Raw genomic sequence first — 16,530 nt, 5'->3', positions numbered from 1 at the left:
AGAGGCAAAAAGGGCAGAAAGAGGCAAAGTGAGAAAGTGAAATATAAGAGAGCCCGAGAGAAAGGGGGAGAGGCAAAAAGGGCGGGAAGAGGCAAGGTGCAAAGTGAAATATAAGAGAGCCCGAGAGGGAGAGGCAAAAAGGGCGGGAAGAGGCAAAGTGAGAAAGTGAAATATATGAGAGCCCGAGGGGGAGAGGCAAAAAGGGCGGGAAGAGGCAAAGTGAGAAAGTGAAATATAAGAGAACCCAAGAGGGAGAGGCAAAAAGGGCGGGAAGAGGCAAAGTGCAAAGTGAAATATAAGAGAGCCCGAGACGAAGGGGCAAAAAGGGCGGGAAGAGGCAAAGTGAGAAAGTGAAATATAAGAGAGCCCGAGAGAAAGGGGGGGAGGGAAAAAGGGCGGGAAGAGGCAAAGTGAGAAAGTGAAATATATGAGAGCTTGAGAGGGAGAGGCAAAAAGGGCAGGAAGAGGCAAAGTGAGAAAGTAAAATATAAGAGAGCCCAAGAGGGAGAGACAAAAAGGGCGGGAAGAGGCAAAGTGAGAAAGTGAAATATAAGAGAGCCCGAGAGGGAGAGGCAAAAAGGGCAGAAAGAGGCAAAGTGAGAAAGTGAAATATAAGAGAGCCCGAGAGAAAGGGGGAGAGGGAAAAAGGGTGGGAAGAGGCAAAGTGAGAAAGTGAAATATAAGAAAGCGCGAGAGGGAGAGGCAAAAAGGGTGGGAAGAGGCAAAGTGAGAAAGTGAAATATAAGAGAGCCTGAGAGGGAGAGGCAAAAAGGGCAGGAAGAGGCAAAGTGAGAAAGTGAAATATAAGAGAGCCCAAGAGGGAGAGACAAAAAGGGCGGGAAGAGGCAAAGTGAGAAAGTGAAATATAAGAGAGCCCGAGAGAAAGGGGGAGAGGCAAAAAGGGCGGGAAGAGGCAAAGTGAGAAAGTGAAATATAAGACAGCCTGAGAGAGAGAGGAAAAAAGGGCGGGAAGAGGCAAAGTGAGAAAGTGAAATATAAGAGAGCCCGAGAGGGAGAGGCAAAAAGGACGGGAAGAGGCAAAGTGAGAAAGTGAAATATAAGAGAGCCCGAGAGAAAGGGGGAGAGGCAAAAAGGGTGGGAAGAGGCAAAGTGAGAAAGGGAAATATAAGAGAGCCCGAGAGGGAGAGGCAAAAAGGGCAGGAAGAGGCAAAGTGAGAAAGTGAAATATGAGAGAGCCCGAGAGGGAGAGGCAAAAAGGGCGGGAAGAGGCAAAGTGAGAAAGTGAAATATAAGAGAGCCCAAGAGGGAATGGCAAAATGGGCGGGAAGAGGCAAAGTGAGAAAGTGAAATATAAGAGAGCCCGAGAGAAAGGGGGAGAGGCAAAAAGGGCGGGAAGAGGCAAAGTGAGAAAGTGAAATATAAGAGAGCCCGAGAGGGAGAGGCAAAAAGGGCGGGAAGAGGCAAAGTGAGAAAGTGAAATATAAGAGAGCCCGAGAGGGAGAGGCAAAAAGGGCGGGAAGAGGCAAAGTGAGAAAGTGAGAAAGTGAAATATAAGAGAGCCCGAGAGGGAGAGGCAAAAAGGGCGGGAAGAGGCAAAGTGAGAAAGTGAAATATAAGAGAGCCCGAGAGAAAGAGGGAGAGGCAAAAAGGGCGGGAAGAGGCAAAGTGAGAAAGTGAAATATAAGAGAGCCCGAGAGGGAGAGGCAAAAAGGGTGGGAAGAGGCAAAGTGAGAAAGTGAAATATAAGAGAGCCCGAGAGAAAGGGGGAGAGGCAAAAAGGGCGGGAAGAGGCAAAGTGAGAAAGTGAAATATATGAGAGCCCGAGAGGGAGAGGCAAAAAGGGCGGGAAGAGGCAAAGTGAGAAAGTGAAATATAAGAGAGCCCAAGAGGGAGAGGCAAAAAGGGCGGGAAGAGGCAAAGTGCAAAGTGAAATATAAGAGAGCCCGAGACGAAGGGGCAAAAAGGGCGGGAAGAGGCAAAGTGAGAAAGTGAAATATAAGAGAGCCCGAGAGAAAGGGGGAGAGGGAAAAAGGGCGGGAAGAGGCAAAGTGAGAAAGTGAAATATATGAGAGCCCGAGAGGGAGAGGCAAAAAGGGCGGGAAGAGGCAAAGTGAGAAAGTGAAATATAAGAGAGCCCAAGAGGGAGAGGCAAAAAGGGCGGGAAGAGGCAAAGTGAAATATAAGAGAGCCCGAGACGAAGGGGCAAAAAGGGCGGGAAGAGGCAAAGTGAGAAAGTGAAATATAAGAGAGCCCGAGAGAAAGGGGGAGAGGGAAAAAGGGCGGGAAGAGGCAAAGTGAGAAAGTGAAATACATGAGAGCCTGAGAGGGAGAGGCAAAAAGGGCAGGAAGAGGCAACGTGAGAAAGTGAAATATAAGAGAGCCCAAGAGGGTGAGACAAAAAGGGCGGGAAGAGGCAAAGTGAGAAAGTGAAATATAAGAGAGCCCGAGAGGGAGAGGCAAAAAGGGCAGAAAGAGGCAAAGTGAGAAAGTGAAATATAAGAGAGCCCGAGAGAAAGGGGGAGAGGCAAAAAGGGCGGGAAGAGGCAAAGTGCAAAGTGAAATATAAGAGAGCCCGAGAGGGAGAGGCAAAAAGGGCGGGAAGAGGCAAAGTGAGAAAGTGAAATATAAGAGAGCCCGAGAGAAAGGGGGAGAGGGAAAAAGGGCGGGAAGAGGCAAAGTGAGAAAGTGAAATATATGAGAGCCCGAGGGGGAGAGGCAAAAAGGGCGGGAAGAGGCAAAGTGAGAAAGTGAAATATAAGAGAGCCCAAGAGGGAGAGGCAAAAAGGGCGGGAAGAGGCAAAGTGAAATATAAGAGAGCCCGAGACGAAGGGGCAAAAAGGGCGGGAAGAGGCAAAGTGAGAAAGTGAAATATAAGAGAGCCCGAGAGAAAGGGGGAGAGGGAAAAAGGGCGGGAAGAGGCAAAGTGAGAAAGTGAAATATATGAGAGCTTGAGAGGGAGAGGCAAAAAGGGCAGGAAGAGGCAAAGTGAGAAAGTGAAATATAAGAGAGCCCAAGAGGCAGAGACAAAAAGGGCGGGAAGAGGCAAAGTGAGAAAGTGAAATATAAGAGAGCCCGAGAGGGAGAGGCAAAAAGGGCAGAAAGAGGCAAAGTGAGAAAGTGAAATATAAGAGAGCCCGAGAGAAAGGGGGAGAGGGAAAAAGGGTGGGAAGAGGCAAAGTGAGAAAGTGAAATATAAGAGAGCGCGAGAGGGAGAGGCAAAAAGGGCGGGAAGAGGCAAAGTGAGAAAGTGAAATATAAGAGAGCCTGAGAGGGAGAGGCAAAAAGGGCAGGAAGAGGCAAAGTGAGAAAGTGAAATATAAGAGAGCCCAAGAGGGAGAGACAAAAAGGGCGGGAAGAGGCAAAGTGAGAAAGTGAAATATAAGAGAGCCCGAGAGAAAGGGGGAGAGGCAAAAAGGGCGGGAAGAGGCAAAGTGAGAAAGTGAAATATAAGACAGCCTGAGAGGGAGAGGCAAAAAGGGCGGGAAGAGGCAAAGTGAGAAAGTGAAATATAAGAGAGCCCGAGAGGGAGAGGCAAAAAGGACGGGAAGAGGCAAAGTGAGAAAGTGAAATATAAGAGAGCCCGAGAGAAAGGGGGAGAGGCAAAAAGGGTGGGAAGAGGCAAAGTGAGAAAGGGAAATATAAGAGAGCCCGAGAGGGAGAGGCAAAAAGGGCAGGAAGAGGCAAAGTGTGAAAGTGAAATATGAGAGAGCCCGAGAGGGAGAGGCAAAAAGGGCGGGAAAAGGCAAAGTGAGAAAGTGAAATATAAGAGAGCCCAAGAGGGAGAGGCAAAATGGGCGGGAAGAGGCAAAGTGAGAAAGTGAAATATAAGAGAGCCCGAGAGAAAGGGGGAGAGGCAAAAAGGGCGGGAAGAGGCAAAGTGAGAAAGTGAAATATAAGAGAGCCCGAGAGGGAGAGGCAAAAAGGGTGGGAAGAGGCAAAGTGAGAAAGTGAAATATAAGAGAGCCCGCGAGGGAGAGGCAAAAAGGGGGGGAAGAGGCAAAGTGAGAAAGTGAGAAAGTGAAATATAAGAGAGCCCGAGAGGGAGAGGCAAAAAGGGCGGGAAGAGGCAAAGTGAGAAAGTGAAATATAAGAGAGCCCAAGAGAAAGAGGGAGAGGCAAAAAGGGCGGGAAGAGGCAAAGTGAGAAAGTGAAATATAAGAGAGCCCTAGAGGGAGAGACAAAAAGGGCGGGAAGAGGCAAAGTGAGAAAGTGAAATATAAGAGAGCCCGAGAGAAAGGGGGAGAGGCAAAAAAGGGTGGGAAGAGGCAAAGTGAGAAAGTGAAATATAAGAGAGCCCGAGAGGGAGAGGCAAAAAGGGCCGGAAAAGGCAAAGTGAGAAAGTGAAATATAAGAGAGCCCGAGAGAAAGGGGGAGAGGCAAAAAGGGCGGGAAGAGGCAAAGTGAGAAAGTGAAATATAAGAGAGCCTGAGAGAGAGAGGCAAAAAGGGCGGGAAGAGGCAAAGTGAGAAAATGAAATATAAGAGAGCCCGCGAGGGAGAGGCAAAAAGGGCGGGAAGAGGCAAAGTGAGAAAGTGAAATATAAGAGAGCCCGCGAGGGAGAGGCAAAAAGGACGGGAAGAGGCAAAGTGAGAAAGTGAGAAAGTGAAATATAAGAGAGCACGAGAGGGAGAGGCAAAAAGGGCGGGAAGAGGCAAAGTGAGAAAGTGAAATATAAGAGAGCCCAAGAGAAAGAGGGAGAGGCAAAAAGGGCGGGAAGAGGCAAAGTGAGAAAGTGAAATATAAGAGAGCCCTAGAGGGAGAGACAAAAAGGGCGGGAAGAGGCAAAGTGAGAAAGTGAAATATAAGAGAGCCCGAGAGAAAGGGGGAGAGGCAAAAAAGGGTGGGAAGAGGCAAAGTGAGAAAGTGAAATATAAGAGAGCCCGAGAGGGAGAGGCAAAAAGGGCCGGAAAAGGCAAAGTGAGAAAGTGAAATATAAGAGAGCCCGAGAGAAAGGGGGAGAGGCAAAAAGGGCGGGAAGAGGCAAAGTGAGAAAGTGAAATATAAGAGAGCCTGAGAGAGAGAGGCAAAAAGGGCGGGAAGAGGCAAAGTGAGAAAATGAAATATAAAAGAGAGGGAGAGGCAAAAAGGGCGGGTAGAGGCAAAGTGAGAAAGTGAAATATAAGAGAGCCCTAGAGGGAGAGACAAAAAGGGCGGGAAGAGGCAAAGTGAGAAAGTGAAATATAAGAGAGCCCGAGAGAAAGGGGGAGAGGCAAAAAAGGGTGGGAAGAGGCAAAGTGAGAAAGTGAAATATAAGAGAGCCCGAGAGGGAGAGGCAAAAAGGGCCGGAAAAGGCAAAGTGAGAAAGTGAAATATAAGAGAGCCCGAGAGAAAGGGGGAGAGGCAAAAAGGGCGGGAAGAGGCAAAGTGAGAAAGTGAAATATAAGAGAGCCTGAGAGAGAGAGGCAAAAAGGGCGGGAAGAGGCAAAGTGAGAAAATGGAATATAAGAGAGCCCGCGAGGGAGAGGCAAAAAGGGCGGGAAGAGGCAAAGTGAGAAAGTGAAATATAAGAGAGCCCGCGAGGGAGAGGCAAAAAGGACGGGAAGAGGCAAAGTGAGAAAGTGAGAAAGTGAAATATAAGAGAGCACGAGAGGGAGAGGCAAAAAGGGCGGGAAGAGGCAAAGTGAGAAAGTGAAATATAAGAGAGCCCAAGAGAAAGGGGGAGAGGCAAAAAAGGGTGGGAAGAGGCAAAGTGAGAAAGTGAAATATAAGAGAGCCCGAGAGGGAGAGGCAAAAAGGGCCGGAAAAGGCAAAGTGAGAAAGTGAAATATAAGAGAGCCCGAGAGAAAGGGGGAGAGGCAAAAAGGGCGGGAAGAGGCAAAGTGAGAAAGTGAAATATAAGAGAGCCTGAGAGAGAGAGGCAAAAAGGGCGGGAAGAGGCAAAGTGAGAAAATGAAATATAAGAGAGCCCGCGAGGGAGAGGCAAAAAGGGCGGGAAGAGGCAAAGTGAGAAAGTGAAATATAAGAGAGCCCGCGAGGGAGAGGCAAAAAGGACGGGAAGAGGCAAAGTGAGAAAGTGAGAAAGTGAAATATAAGAGAGCACGAGAGGGAGAGGCAAAAAGGGCGGGAAGAGGCAAAGTGAGAAAGTGAAATATAAGAGAGCCCAAGAGAAAGAGGGAGAGGCAAAAAGGGCGGGAAGAGGCAAAGTGAGAAAGTGAAATATAAGAGAGCCCTAGAGGGAGAGACAAAAAGGGCGGGAAGAGGCAAAGTGAGAAAGTGAAATATAAGAGAGCCCGAGAGAAAGGGGGAGAGGCAAAAAAGGGTGGGAAGAGGCAAAGTGAGAAAGTGAAATATAAGAGAGCCCGAGAGGGAGAGGCAAAAAGGGCCGGAAAAGGCAAAGTGAGAAAGTGAAATATAAGAGAGCCCGAGAGAAAGGGGGAGAGGCAAAAAGGGCGGGAAGAGGCAAAGTGAGAAAGTGAAATATAAGAGAGCCTGAGAGAGAGAGGCAAAAAGGGCGGGAAGAGGCAAAGTGAGAAAATGAAATATAAAAGAGAGGGAGAGGCAAAAAGGGCGGGTAGAGGCAAAGTGAGAAAGTGAAATATAAGAGAGCCCTAGAGGGAGAGACAAAAAGGGCGGGAAGAGGCAAAGTGAGAAAGTGAAATATAAGAGAGCCCGAGAGAAAGGGGGAGAGGCAAAAAAGGGTGGGAAGAGGCAAAGTGAGAAAGTGAAATATAAGAGAGCCCGAGAGGGAGAGGCAAAAAGGGCCGGAAAAGGCAAAGTGAGAAAGTGAAATATAAGAGAGCCCGAGAGAAAGGGGGAGAGGCAAAAAGGGCGGGAAGAGGCAAAGTGAGAAAGTGAAATATAAGAGAGCCTGAGAGAGAGAGGCAAAAAGGGCGGGAAGAGGCAAAGTGAGAAAATGGAATATAAGAGAGCCCGCGAGGGAGAGGCAAAAAGGGCGGGAAGAGGCAAAGTGAGAAAGTGAAATATAAGAGAGCCCGCGAGGGAGAGGCAAAAAGGACGGGAAGAGGCAAAGTGAGAAAGTGAGAAAGTGAAATATAAGAGAGCACGAGAGGGAGAGGCAAAAAGGGCGGGAAGAGGCAAAGTGAGAAAGTGAAATATAAGAGAGCCCAAGAGAAAGAGGGAGAGGCAAAAAGGGCGGGAAGAGGCAAAGTGAGAAAGTGAAATATAAGAGAGCCCTAGAGGGAGAGACAAAAAGGGCGGGAAGAGGCAAAGTGAGAAAGTGAAATATAAGAGAGCCCGAGAGAAAGGGGGAGAGGCAAAAAAGGGTGGGAAGAGGCAAAGTGAGAAAGTGAAATATAAGAGAGCCCGAGAGGGAGAGGCAAAAAGGGCCGGAAAAGGCAAAGTGAGAAAGTGAAATATAAGAGAGCCCGAGAGAAAGGGGGAGAGGCAAAAAGGGCGGGAAGAGGCAAAGTGAGAAAGTGAAATATAAGAGAGCCTGAGAGAGAGAGGCAAAAAGGGCGGGAAGAGGCAAAGTGAGAAAATGAAATATAAAAGAGAGGGAGAGGCAAAAAGGGCGGGTAGAGGCAAAGTGAGAAAGTGAAATATAAGAGAGAGGGAGAGGCAAAAAGGGCGGGAAGAGGCAAAGTGAGAAAGTGAAATATAAGAGCCCGAGAGAAAGGGAAGAGGCAAAGTGAGGAAGTGAAATGGAAGCTGTCTGGAAATGCCAGCGGCAGGAGTGCTTCAATTAGCCACTGTATGCAAGCCATAGAAATTAGGGGTCTATGTTCATTCATCGACAGTGTATTTTTGGGCGGGTGTTTTTCCGAAATGTATTCTCTCGAAAAAAAACATCGGAAATGTGTATTTTTATTTTTGGGCGCTTCCCCTCAATCCCGCTTTCCCTATTAATGTTACACTATTCCCTACCCCCACCCCTTATATACCCTCACCCACTACCCCTGATATTTTTTCAATCGGTTTTTCTTGAGGAAATAATTCGGCAAAAAACATCATCGAAAAAAAAACACTGTAGATGAATGAACGTCGCACATAAATGAGATTATTCTTATTCTTATATCAGCCGCCCTGCCCGGCAATGTTATAATATGTCATGTATGTTCAGAACATGCCGACGCACCGTTTAAACATGTAATGTCGAGCAGATATGTTTGTAATATGCATGTGATGCTTACCATGTGTGCCTTCAGTGTGCATTTAAATTACTGTAGATTGTCCAGCTGCAATCACTTGCTCTAGAGTTAGATAGTACACGTTGCTCAGCTCACCTATTAATGCAGGTCCCCATGTTGGCTGGTGGAGTCCCACGCCAAGTTCGGTTCATGCTAGCAATACCATTCTCACAGATCCCACACTTACATTTGATAAATATGTTACAGTACTAGTCATCTCTGTCTATAAATGTTCATTTGCATAGCAGGGCAAATGCATGTTGGAATGTCTGCCTCATTTTTTGGGAGGATAGCTCAGGGGCAATGTGCTTGCCAAACAACTCGGGTTTGATCCCCTGTCCGTGCTTAGAAACCTCTAGGTATTAAGCATGTTATAAATAACCAATTATAATTATTATGATTATAATGCAATGTACTATTTATCATGTCTATGCTGTAGTCTGCAGAACTCCCAGACAACCTAAAGTGCTACAAGGCCATGGTAATGGCGGTTAGCTGCTTTACAAAAAATCACATAACAAACCAGCCTACCCGATTGTAGAACTGCAGGAAACTACTGGACAGAACGCAGTGCTTCTCAGCCAGGAACCGGTAGCGCCTCTTCTCCTCCAGTTCGGCGGCGCGCTGGCTCTCCGACACGAAGCCCTGCATGTCCAAGTGAAGCCGGTTCACGCTCTCCTGCAGAGAGAACACATATGAGTTCAAAAGGGCATGGAAGGTTGGCTGCATAGCACCCAGTGCATTCTAATAGTGCAATAGCATTTACTTGGTAGATCTCTGTTTTATTGCGTGATACCCCTGGGTGCAGTTGATTAACAACTGAACAACCGGCCCCCTGCTGAGCGGTCCCTGAATCAGGCTGCTTTATCATTCTGAAGAACAACACATCACCCCAGATAATTATTTCTCAACAGTCCAAGCTATAATGAATATATATTTCCCAGAGGAGGAACGGTTGTATGCTGTTACATCACACGTTATTTTTTCAATGAGTGTTTTGCCCATTTGATTTTTTCGAAAAAAAACTCACTGACATTTTCTTTTTAGATTTGGGGTTAGCCTCAATCCCCCCTCCTATTATTTACTACCTGTTCTCAACCCCTTACCATTTATATACCCTTGCCATTCTCGCACCCCTTTATTTTTCAATTCGTTTTTCAGTGAATGTTTTTTGGCAAAAAACAAAGTGAAAAATATATAAGATTATGCACCGAAACACACTACAGGAAAAAAAGTTAGAGGTGCGCGAAATTGGGGCCTAACCTATGTGTAGGAATAGCTGCCCGTACTTTCCCACGGTGGCAAAGGTTTTATGGGAAAATATTTTGATTTTACCGGCTCCACTGCTTGGTGATTGCTTTCTATCATTTTTAGGGGCCTGATCTTCACTTGACTGCAGGACTTTCACTCCCTAACTTGCAGGCCAGGGTACAATGGCCAGGCATTCTTCCCAGGAGGGAGTAAGTGTAGTGTGATACAGATGTGGCCCGTCCGGGTCATGGCTCTGCCGGCTCGAGATGTCTAAGGCTGCAGAGGCCATGACCAGGAAAGACCAGCTTGACTAGGATGTCTGTATTCAAGGTTGAATCTACATCTTGAGAGTTTTCACAGGAAAAAGCTGCAGAATTTAGATGGGACAGTCCCATTGATTGGCTGGCTACAAAATACAAAAATGTTGAATGAATGGAAGAATTAATGGAAGAAGTCCTGCGATTGGGGCTTGGGACACTTACTCTCGCCCCAATTCCCCCTAAAATGTGAAGGTCTGCTATAGTTACCGTGATGATGAACTAGCATCAAACAAAGACACGGCCACAAACACTGAAAGTGAGCAATTCTGCTGGAACCTGAAACAATTCAACATGCTCCTGCCACACTCCTCCACACGCCAGGGCAACTGGAGGCCTAGCTGCCAGGATGTGATCAGGAGGGTCTTCACTCCCCTTCACCGACTGAGACCATCCTTGCCCAAGCTTTCACCGTTCTGCCCTCTGGAAGCTTTGGTGGACACTGACATACCGACAGTTAACAGCCTGGAGCCGAGCCGCTGCCTTCAGCGCCCCCACCAACCGCACTCTGAGGGTGCCTCCTTACCTGAAGTTCCATCTGTGGGGTTCCTCTGCATCCTAACGCTACTGAAGCCGCACCTCCATTGGGCTGAGCTAGACTGCAGCATACTCTGGCTTCAGAGCCTTGACTCCTGTGGCTTCCTGCTGATTCTTTGCCCAGAGACTCTAGATATAGCGGCTCCCCGGCGTCACCTGGACACTGCGGCAATCACAAGAGCTTCCCTGGAGCCTCTGAGCCTGCAGGGGCTGAGCCTCTGGCGTCTCTAGTCTGAAAACACCCAAAGAATCCTGACCTGAGCCGTTAGTTAACAGTCCTCCTGTCCAATGTCGTAAAGCCTCCCATAGGAGCCGCACAGCATCATGACCATATCCCACGTAACCAATCAGAAACATGGCAGTCCAGTGCAATACTTTCTATGAGAAACGTGTTCAGCAGCTGAGAATGGGTTGGTACACCAGTGATTGAAGAAATCCCTGGGGAGCCTATTGCTAACCGCAAGCCAGAGGTAGACCCTCGCGGTTAGCTGCAAGCAAACACTTCCACCGTAGGGCTTGGGACTTTCCAAGCGTTATCTCGCCCGTCAATGTCCATAACGACTATACTTATCTTCAACAGATATATATATATATTATTTGGGGTTGTCTGTCTGGACAATCCTTCATACATAGTGTTAACGTGCTACCCTCTAGTCTTGAGCTTGGGCTTTCTTACTCAAGCGCCACCGTTGAGCGGCAAGCCAAGGGAAGTACTGGAAATCCCAGTTTCGATCAAGAGACAGTGCATGGTCAGTAGGTTTCTGCAACACGTCTAGAAACCCATGATACTCAGAAGGAACCGAAGATGGACACGCAACATCAAACAGCCCGACGGAAGTCCAATTCAGCTACTCTGCTTCTCCTTCCAAGGGGGTGCAATAGCCAGCCCCCACAAACCACTGGTCCAACAAAAGCATGAAAGCATTATAAGTGACGGGCAGGCCCAAGGTACATAGAGGTTAAGAAAGCTAGGAATTGCTATTAAATCAAGACCGAACCTTCTTTTGTTTTCAGCAATAAACACCCTTATGGCATAATCAGGTTTTTTACTGGCCCAGAGGACAGCATTGCTTTATCTAAAACATGGAGCCTGTGCACCTGGAATGGATCCTAGACATCACAGAATACCACACTACTACACCTCTGTCTGGACAATGTGCATTCCAGAAGGACCAGAGTCCAGCATGACCAAAGCCTCATGCATCTGACCACAAAATAATCAATATTACCTATAACGTAATCTTGGGCTTTTTCCAATACAATACACTGCATGACTCAATCTGGGTCCGTTGGAATTTCTACAGGGTGGTACCGGACCAACAAAATGACTGGCCAGGCAGGCTCTCTGCAACCTCGCGACTCGGTGAAGGTGAATGAGAGAGTCACATCATGGAAGCAGTGAATGGCAGGTCTTCATGAGCTGGGAGGATAGCAGCTGAGCGGCAACATGTATGTATTAGAAGCAAGCAGAGGCGTTGCTAGGGGGGGGCTAAGGGGGCTATAGCCCCTGGTCTTTTGGTTGTAGCCCCGGATAGAATCTCAGGAGCTACATCCAAAAGACTAGCTAGCCCCCAGTCCCGACACTTCCGACATCAGCATAGCCCCTGCTCTTTTCCAGACCTAGCAACACCCCTGGAGCAAGACAGCAGCAGAGTTTGAATCCTGGTCCTGCACTTAGACACTAGTCTCCGGTAATTAGTGTGTTACAAAAGATTCATGAATTAATGCCATGCCCTTTCTGTATGTATGCTGTGATTACAGGGCCCTGTGTACATGGTGGCAGTGCTCATCTCCAATTATTGACGCCACTGCACCATCTTTGCTTGGTTTCTTCTTGTGCAGAGAACCTGGGCCCAGTGGAGATGCCGTGCAGGTCACAATGTGCAAGCATCTCAGCAGGCTCCATGGCCACCCCTGTGCGTACATCCGCAGTGCGTGTGGCATCAGGACATGCCGCAAATTGCAGGAAAAAGCGCATTTTTTCCACAATCGACACAGGCTTTTTGTCCGATGTGTCACTCGGGGAAGAGAGACACACTCCTTTCCAACCTCTCCTCTCCCTCAGTCCGTGGGAGAAGTGCCTGATACAGTTTACCGAAGGCTGAACAGGACGCCTTCAGGTGCTCTGCATTCCCTCACTAAATGCATCCAGCGCCACATGGCCCGCACGAAGCCATTGCTGCTGATGCCCCCTCCGCAGTCTACAGACAGCGAGCCTCGTGCAGGCCCAGTCTGCATGGGTGCTGTGCCTCTGGCTGCTTTAATCAACCTTCCCCAGGCTAATCTCATGACTGTCTTTTCCAAAGACGCAGGCCTTCCACAATCCGTCTCTTTAATCCTTTCCTTTCTTTGGTACAGCCAGTCTAGCCATTGCTTACTGTGGCATGACATTTATTACTCAGCATCTTTGATAAAGCAAGCATGATTAGTATTACCTCGCTAGACTGATGTTTTGGTGTAGCGGCCTGTTTTATTTCTTACTGTAGCATGACTTTTTATTAATTCAGCATCTATGATGAAGCAAGGATGATACGTGTTCATATGGGTCTAGAATAGCTTACATTAGAACCAGTTTGAACATGTTTTCTTATTGTGACATGTAACTTTTAATGGTCAAACCAACTGGAGTACTTTCTTACATAGGAGTACTAGCAGAGGCAGCTTTGTGCCAAGTGCCAGTAATGATACTATAGAAAAACATCTCAAAGTGAACATGAGCATGTTCTTAAATGGGAATGCTAGCATATGTTGATGGAGCCAGCATGGAAATGTATAGGCACAGCCTGCATGAACATGTTTTTTTTATACTGGCATATATTGAAGTGACAAGCATGACAATGCATTCGGAAATGTGCTTGTGCTCTTTTGGTGACTTGCATCAATTGCACTTTTTTCATGACTTACCCTACACCCTACAAAACCGATTGCAAACTGTCTGGCTTTTTACCCAAATGTTCACAGAACATGTGCTATGAAATGCACCATTTTAAACCATTATTCAAAGCATTTTCTCATGGAAGGGGGAAGAATCCCCCTCACCTCCCTAAACCTGTTTTGATTAGTTCAGACACGCTCGCTATGCTCGGTCACAATCGCATTTGTAGAGGAGCAGCTGCATGCCTCTGCAGGAAATCCTGCCCCTACCTCCTGTATGTTGGGAGCCTAAGATTGTGCCATGCTTGACACCAGCAGTTGTGACCATACAACGGCAACTATTCAAAAGAAAGTACCCTCTGAGGAAACCTTATCAAATGTATTCCCGAAGAGATGACAATCTGAGGGAGGAACTCCCCAAAGGAATATGAAAAGAGTGAAAAAAAGGAGCTGGCGATGTCACAATAGACGAACGTGACGCACTGTGTATACTTGTTGAAGAGAATGCATGGACCTTATAGAAACCGATGATGAAGTTAAGAATCGAGTAACCTTTCATATGCGAAGAGAAGATTGCATATGTGTGACGCACTGCAGAAAATGCAAGCCATTCAATAACTGTACAGATGCAGCAATGCAAGTAGACTAAGTAATCTTAGAAGCTCTCCCTTATATTCCCAGAGACGAGAATACTCTGCAAGGTCAAGTTCAAAGACAATCTTCATGGCAGAAGGCATGGGTGATGAGAGACGTCGGGCTAATTGGGTGGGGAGGTAAAGTCAAGTCCACCTCCTGGCACCTGGGTATGAGCGTACATGCTGCTAAGTGAAACAAATGTTCCAGACATGGCACGAGCGTGCAAACCAATTGTAGAGGGCCATATAACGAAGGGCCTTATAGTTTGAGAGCCAATGATATACCGTGTACTTAATAGTGTTGAAGATGACACGTTTTAGAGGTAGGCATTAGTTGGCCACCTGACAGTAGTTATCCAACCACAATCCCACCCCTTATAGAAAGTATACTTAGATGTTCCCCTTGAGCCTATCACCACTCTTCGTAGGTTTTTCTCATTTGCACGTAGTATGATGTCAAGTATGATGAATATTTAGTATATAAATATGATTTTATGTGAAATGAGCCGAGAGCTCGAGTGAACGGACGTTGATGTCCGTTGTAACTCCCTGTTTTAGACAATTGATAATAAAACAGCAAAACTTTGCCATCTTCCTGAGTTGGTTCGATTATTTGCTGTCAGAGTTATTCTGCATCCCCATCCATTGCATGCACGTTATCCAAAGGGCTCTAAGCTCACGTAGTAGCACTGCGGATGGTTCAAGATCCAAACCAGTTTGTCTCTAGATGTTCAGACGATCGGGCATCCTCCACCATTAGCCGGATGATCACAGGGTTTCCTGTGGAGAGCGGCCAATAGAAATAAACTTGCAAGAAGAACTGAGACAGTGGGGCGGCCCTCTTGATGAAATCCCTGCCCAGTTTCCATGGGCTCTCTGCGGACGGAAGGCAAAGTGGTTGATTGGAGGAGGAGTCGATACCAAAGGCCTTGTGTCGATTAACGAACGATTGGTGAGTAGACTAAGGGGAATGGCAAATTAAGGGGATGGGGTTATGATCATTTTTGAGTAATGGGACATATTGTGTGAAGAGAAGAATAGCGCCTAGAGTCCTAGCTCAAGGGAGCTCAGAAGGAGATGTCTCAAATGCCAGTGAGAGTAGAGCAGAAAAATATAACACGCAGACAGGTTTACGTAAAGTGACGTCTCAAACCCTGTATAGGGTATTAAGTAAAGTCCAGGGAGAAAAAAATGATCATTGTGTATATTAATTTGTAAATTCGACTAGTCTGCATGTTATTTGTTGAGTAGAAATATTGAAGAGCTCAGAAGGAGATGTCCCAAACGCCAGTGAGAGTAGAGCAGAAAAATATAACACGTAGACAGGTTTACGTAAAGTGACGTCTCAAACACTGTATAGGGCATTAAGTAAAGGCCAGGGAGAAAAAAATGATCACTGTGTTTATTAATGTGTAAAGTCGACAAGTCTGCATGTTATTTGTTGAGTAGAAATATTGAAGAGCGATAAAACTTGTGAAGCCATTGAGGAAAAGTTGAGGAGCTTTAGTGACTACCCTAGCAAAATGATTGGTACCAATCCAAAGGCAGAGATAGCCCATTGAGAAATTAGAGGCTTGAGCGGCAATTGATGGTGCACGCTCATATTTGTTGTTTTAAGGCGTTGAAAAAGTTGTGATTTACGCAAAAGTATGTAGGTGATTTTACAAGCCTGGTAAGTAAAGACAGTCAATTGAGACTTGTCATTATGGGAGACACTCCTTTGATGCACTTATGTAAGCCACTGCCAAAGCACAAGCCCAAGCTCAAACAGTGTAGTGCGGAATGGATGAAAGGCATGGCAGATAAGACGTTTATGGCGTAGCCACAAAGGGGATCACTGTCAAAAGCGGTATTGCAACACATGATCCCATACTTGCACGCTGAGTACACGGGGAAGAAATTAGAGAAAAGATTTGCAATTCTAGAGCTCTGGAAAATGTACCAGGAAGAGAGGGAAGATCAGCCACCTGAGGAGTGGATGCTTAGTCAGAGAAAGGAGGAAGGTGTTGAGCCCTCAGCTCCTCTTACCTCGCCTGAAGAAAAAGGTGCTCGCATGGAAGAAATAGGGTTGTATCCTCTAAAGGAGTTGAAAACCCTGACGGGGTATAGTAACCCAATATACAAACCTCCCGCTTATAGCAGTGATGATAGGCCAGAGGAGAACAAGAGAAAAGAAGAGATCTGTAAGATCCTACAAGACAAAGAAGAAAAGAGTGAGCGGTCGAATATATTGACAGAAATAGAAAGAGAAATTAAGAGATGGAAAGGAGAGAAGGATAAAGCTGACGAGGTAGCGCTCATGCAGAACGAATCGATGGGAGGACAGATATTACTTAAAATTGATGGGAAAAGCATTGAGGAAGTTAGGCAAAGAGAAGATAAGGATGAACAAAAAAAAGAGACAAAGATCCAGAGAAGAGATTGAAAGAAGATGAGCAGAAAAGGAAGAACCGGGAGAGACAAGAAGAGATGTATCAAGAGGAGCAAGAGAGAAAAGAAAAATGGGCAGATTAACAAAGAAAGTACGACAATAGACAGAGAGCAATAGAAGATAGGGATAGAAGAGAAAGGGAGAGAGAAGAGGAGGAAGCACAAAGACTACGGGACAAAATAATACAGAGACGAAAGGAAGAAGAGGAACGAAGGGAAGGAGTAAGGAGGGAAGAACGAAGGCAAGAGGAAGAAAGATTTAGAAGGGAGGTGAGAAAGTGAAGAGAATAAGATGAAGAAATAGAACCAGGGAGAAGACAGTGGGATCTTGATACCAGTGTCCTTCGTAAAGAACCAGTAGGGCCAAGCCCAGCAATGCGATGGGATAGAACAGAAAAGTTTCTTCTGATAAAGGAAGTAACGTCAGGGACATCTAGA

The 16,530-nt window shown here is 46.6% G+C and overlaps 1 protein-coding gene across 1 annotated transcript in view; it reads right to left on the bottom strand.

Annotated features, from left to right (window-relative positions):
* Positions 1-16,530, bottom strand: part of BAIAP2L2 (BAR/IMD domain containing adaptor protein 2 like 2) — a 279,276-nt gene that overhangs the window by 61,665 nt on the left and 201,081 nt on the right. Inside the window, exon 7 of the mRNA XM_069652997.1 lies at positions 8,580-8,726. Coding sequence (XP_069509098.1) covers positions 8,580-8,726 — 147 coding nt within the window. The remainder of the gene's footprint in view (positions 1-8,579; positions 8,727-16,530) is intronic.

Source organism: Ambystoma mexicanum, chromosome 3q (assembly GCF_040938575.1).
Source record: "Ambystoma mexicanum isolate Mex_15411 chromosome 3q, UKY_AmexF1_1, whole genome shotgun sequence".
Lineage (NCBI taxonomy): Eukaryota > Metazoa > Chordata > Amphibia > Caudata > Ambystomatidae > Ambystoma > Ambystoma mexicanum.
Note: the sequence above shows the minus strand (reverse complement) of the source record. Positions and strands in the feature narration are given on the sequence as shown.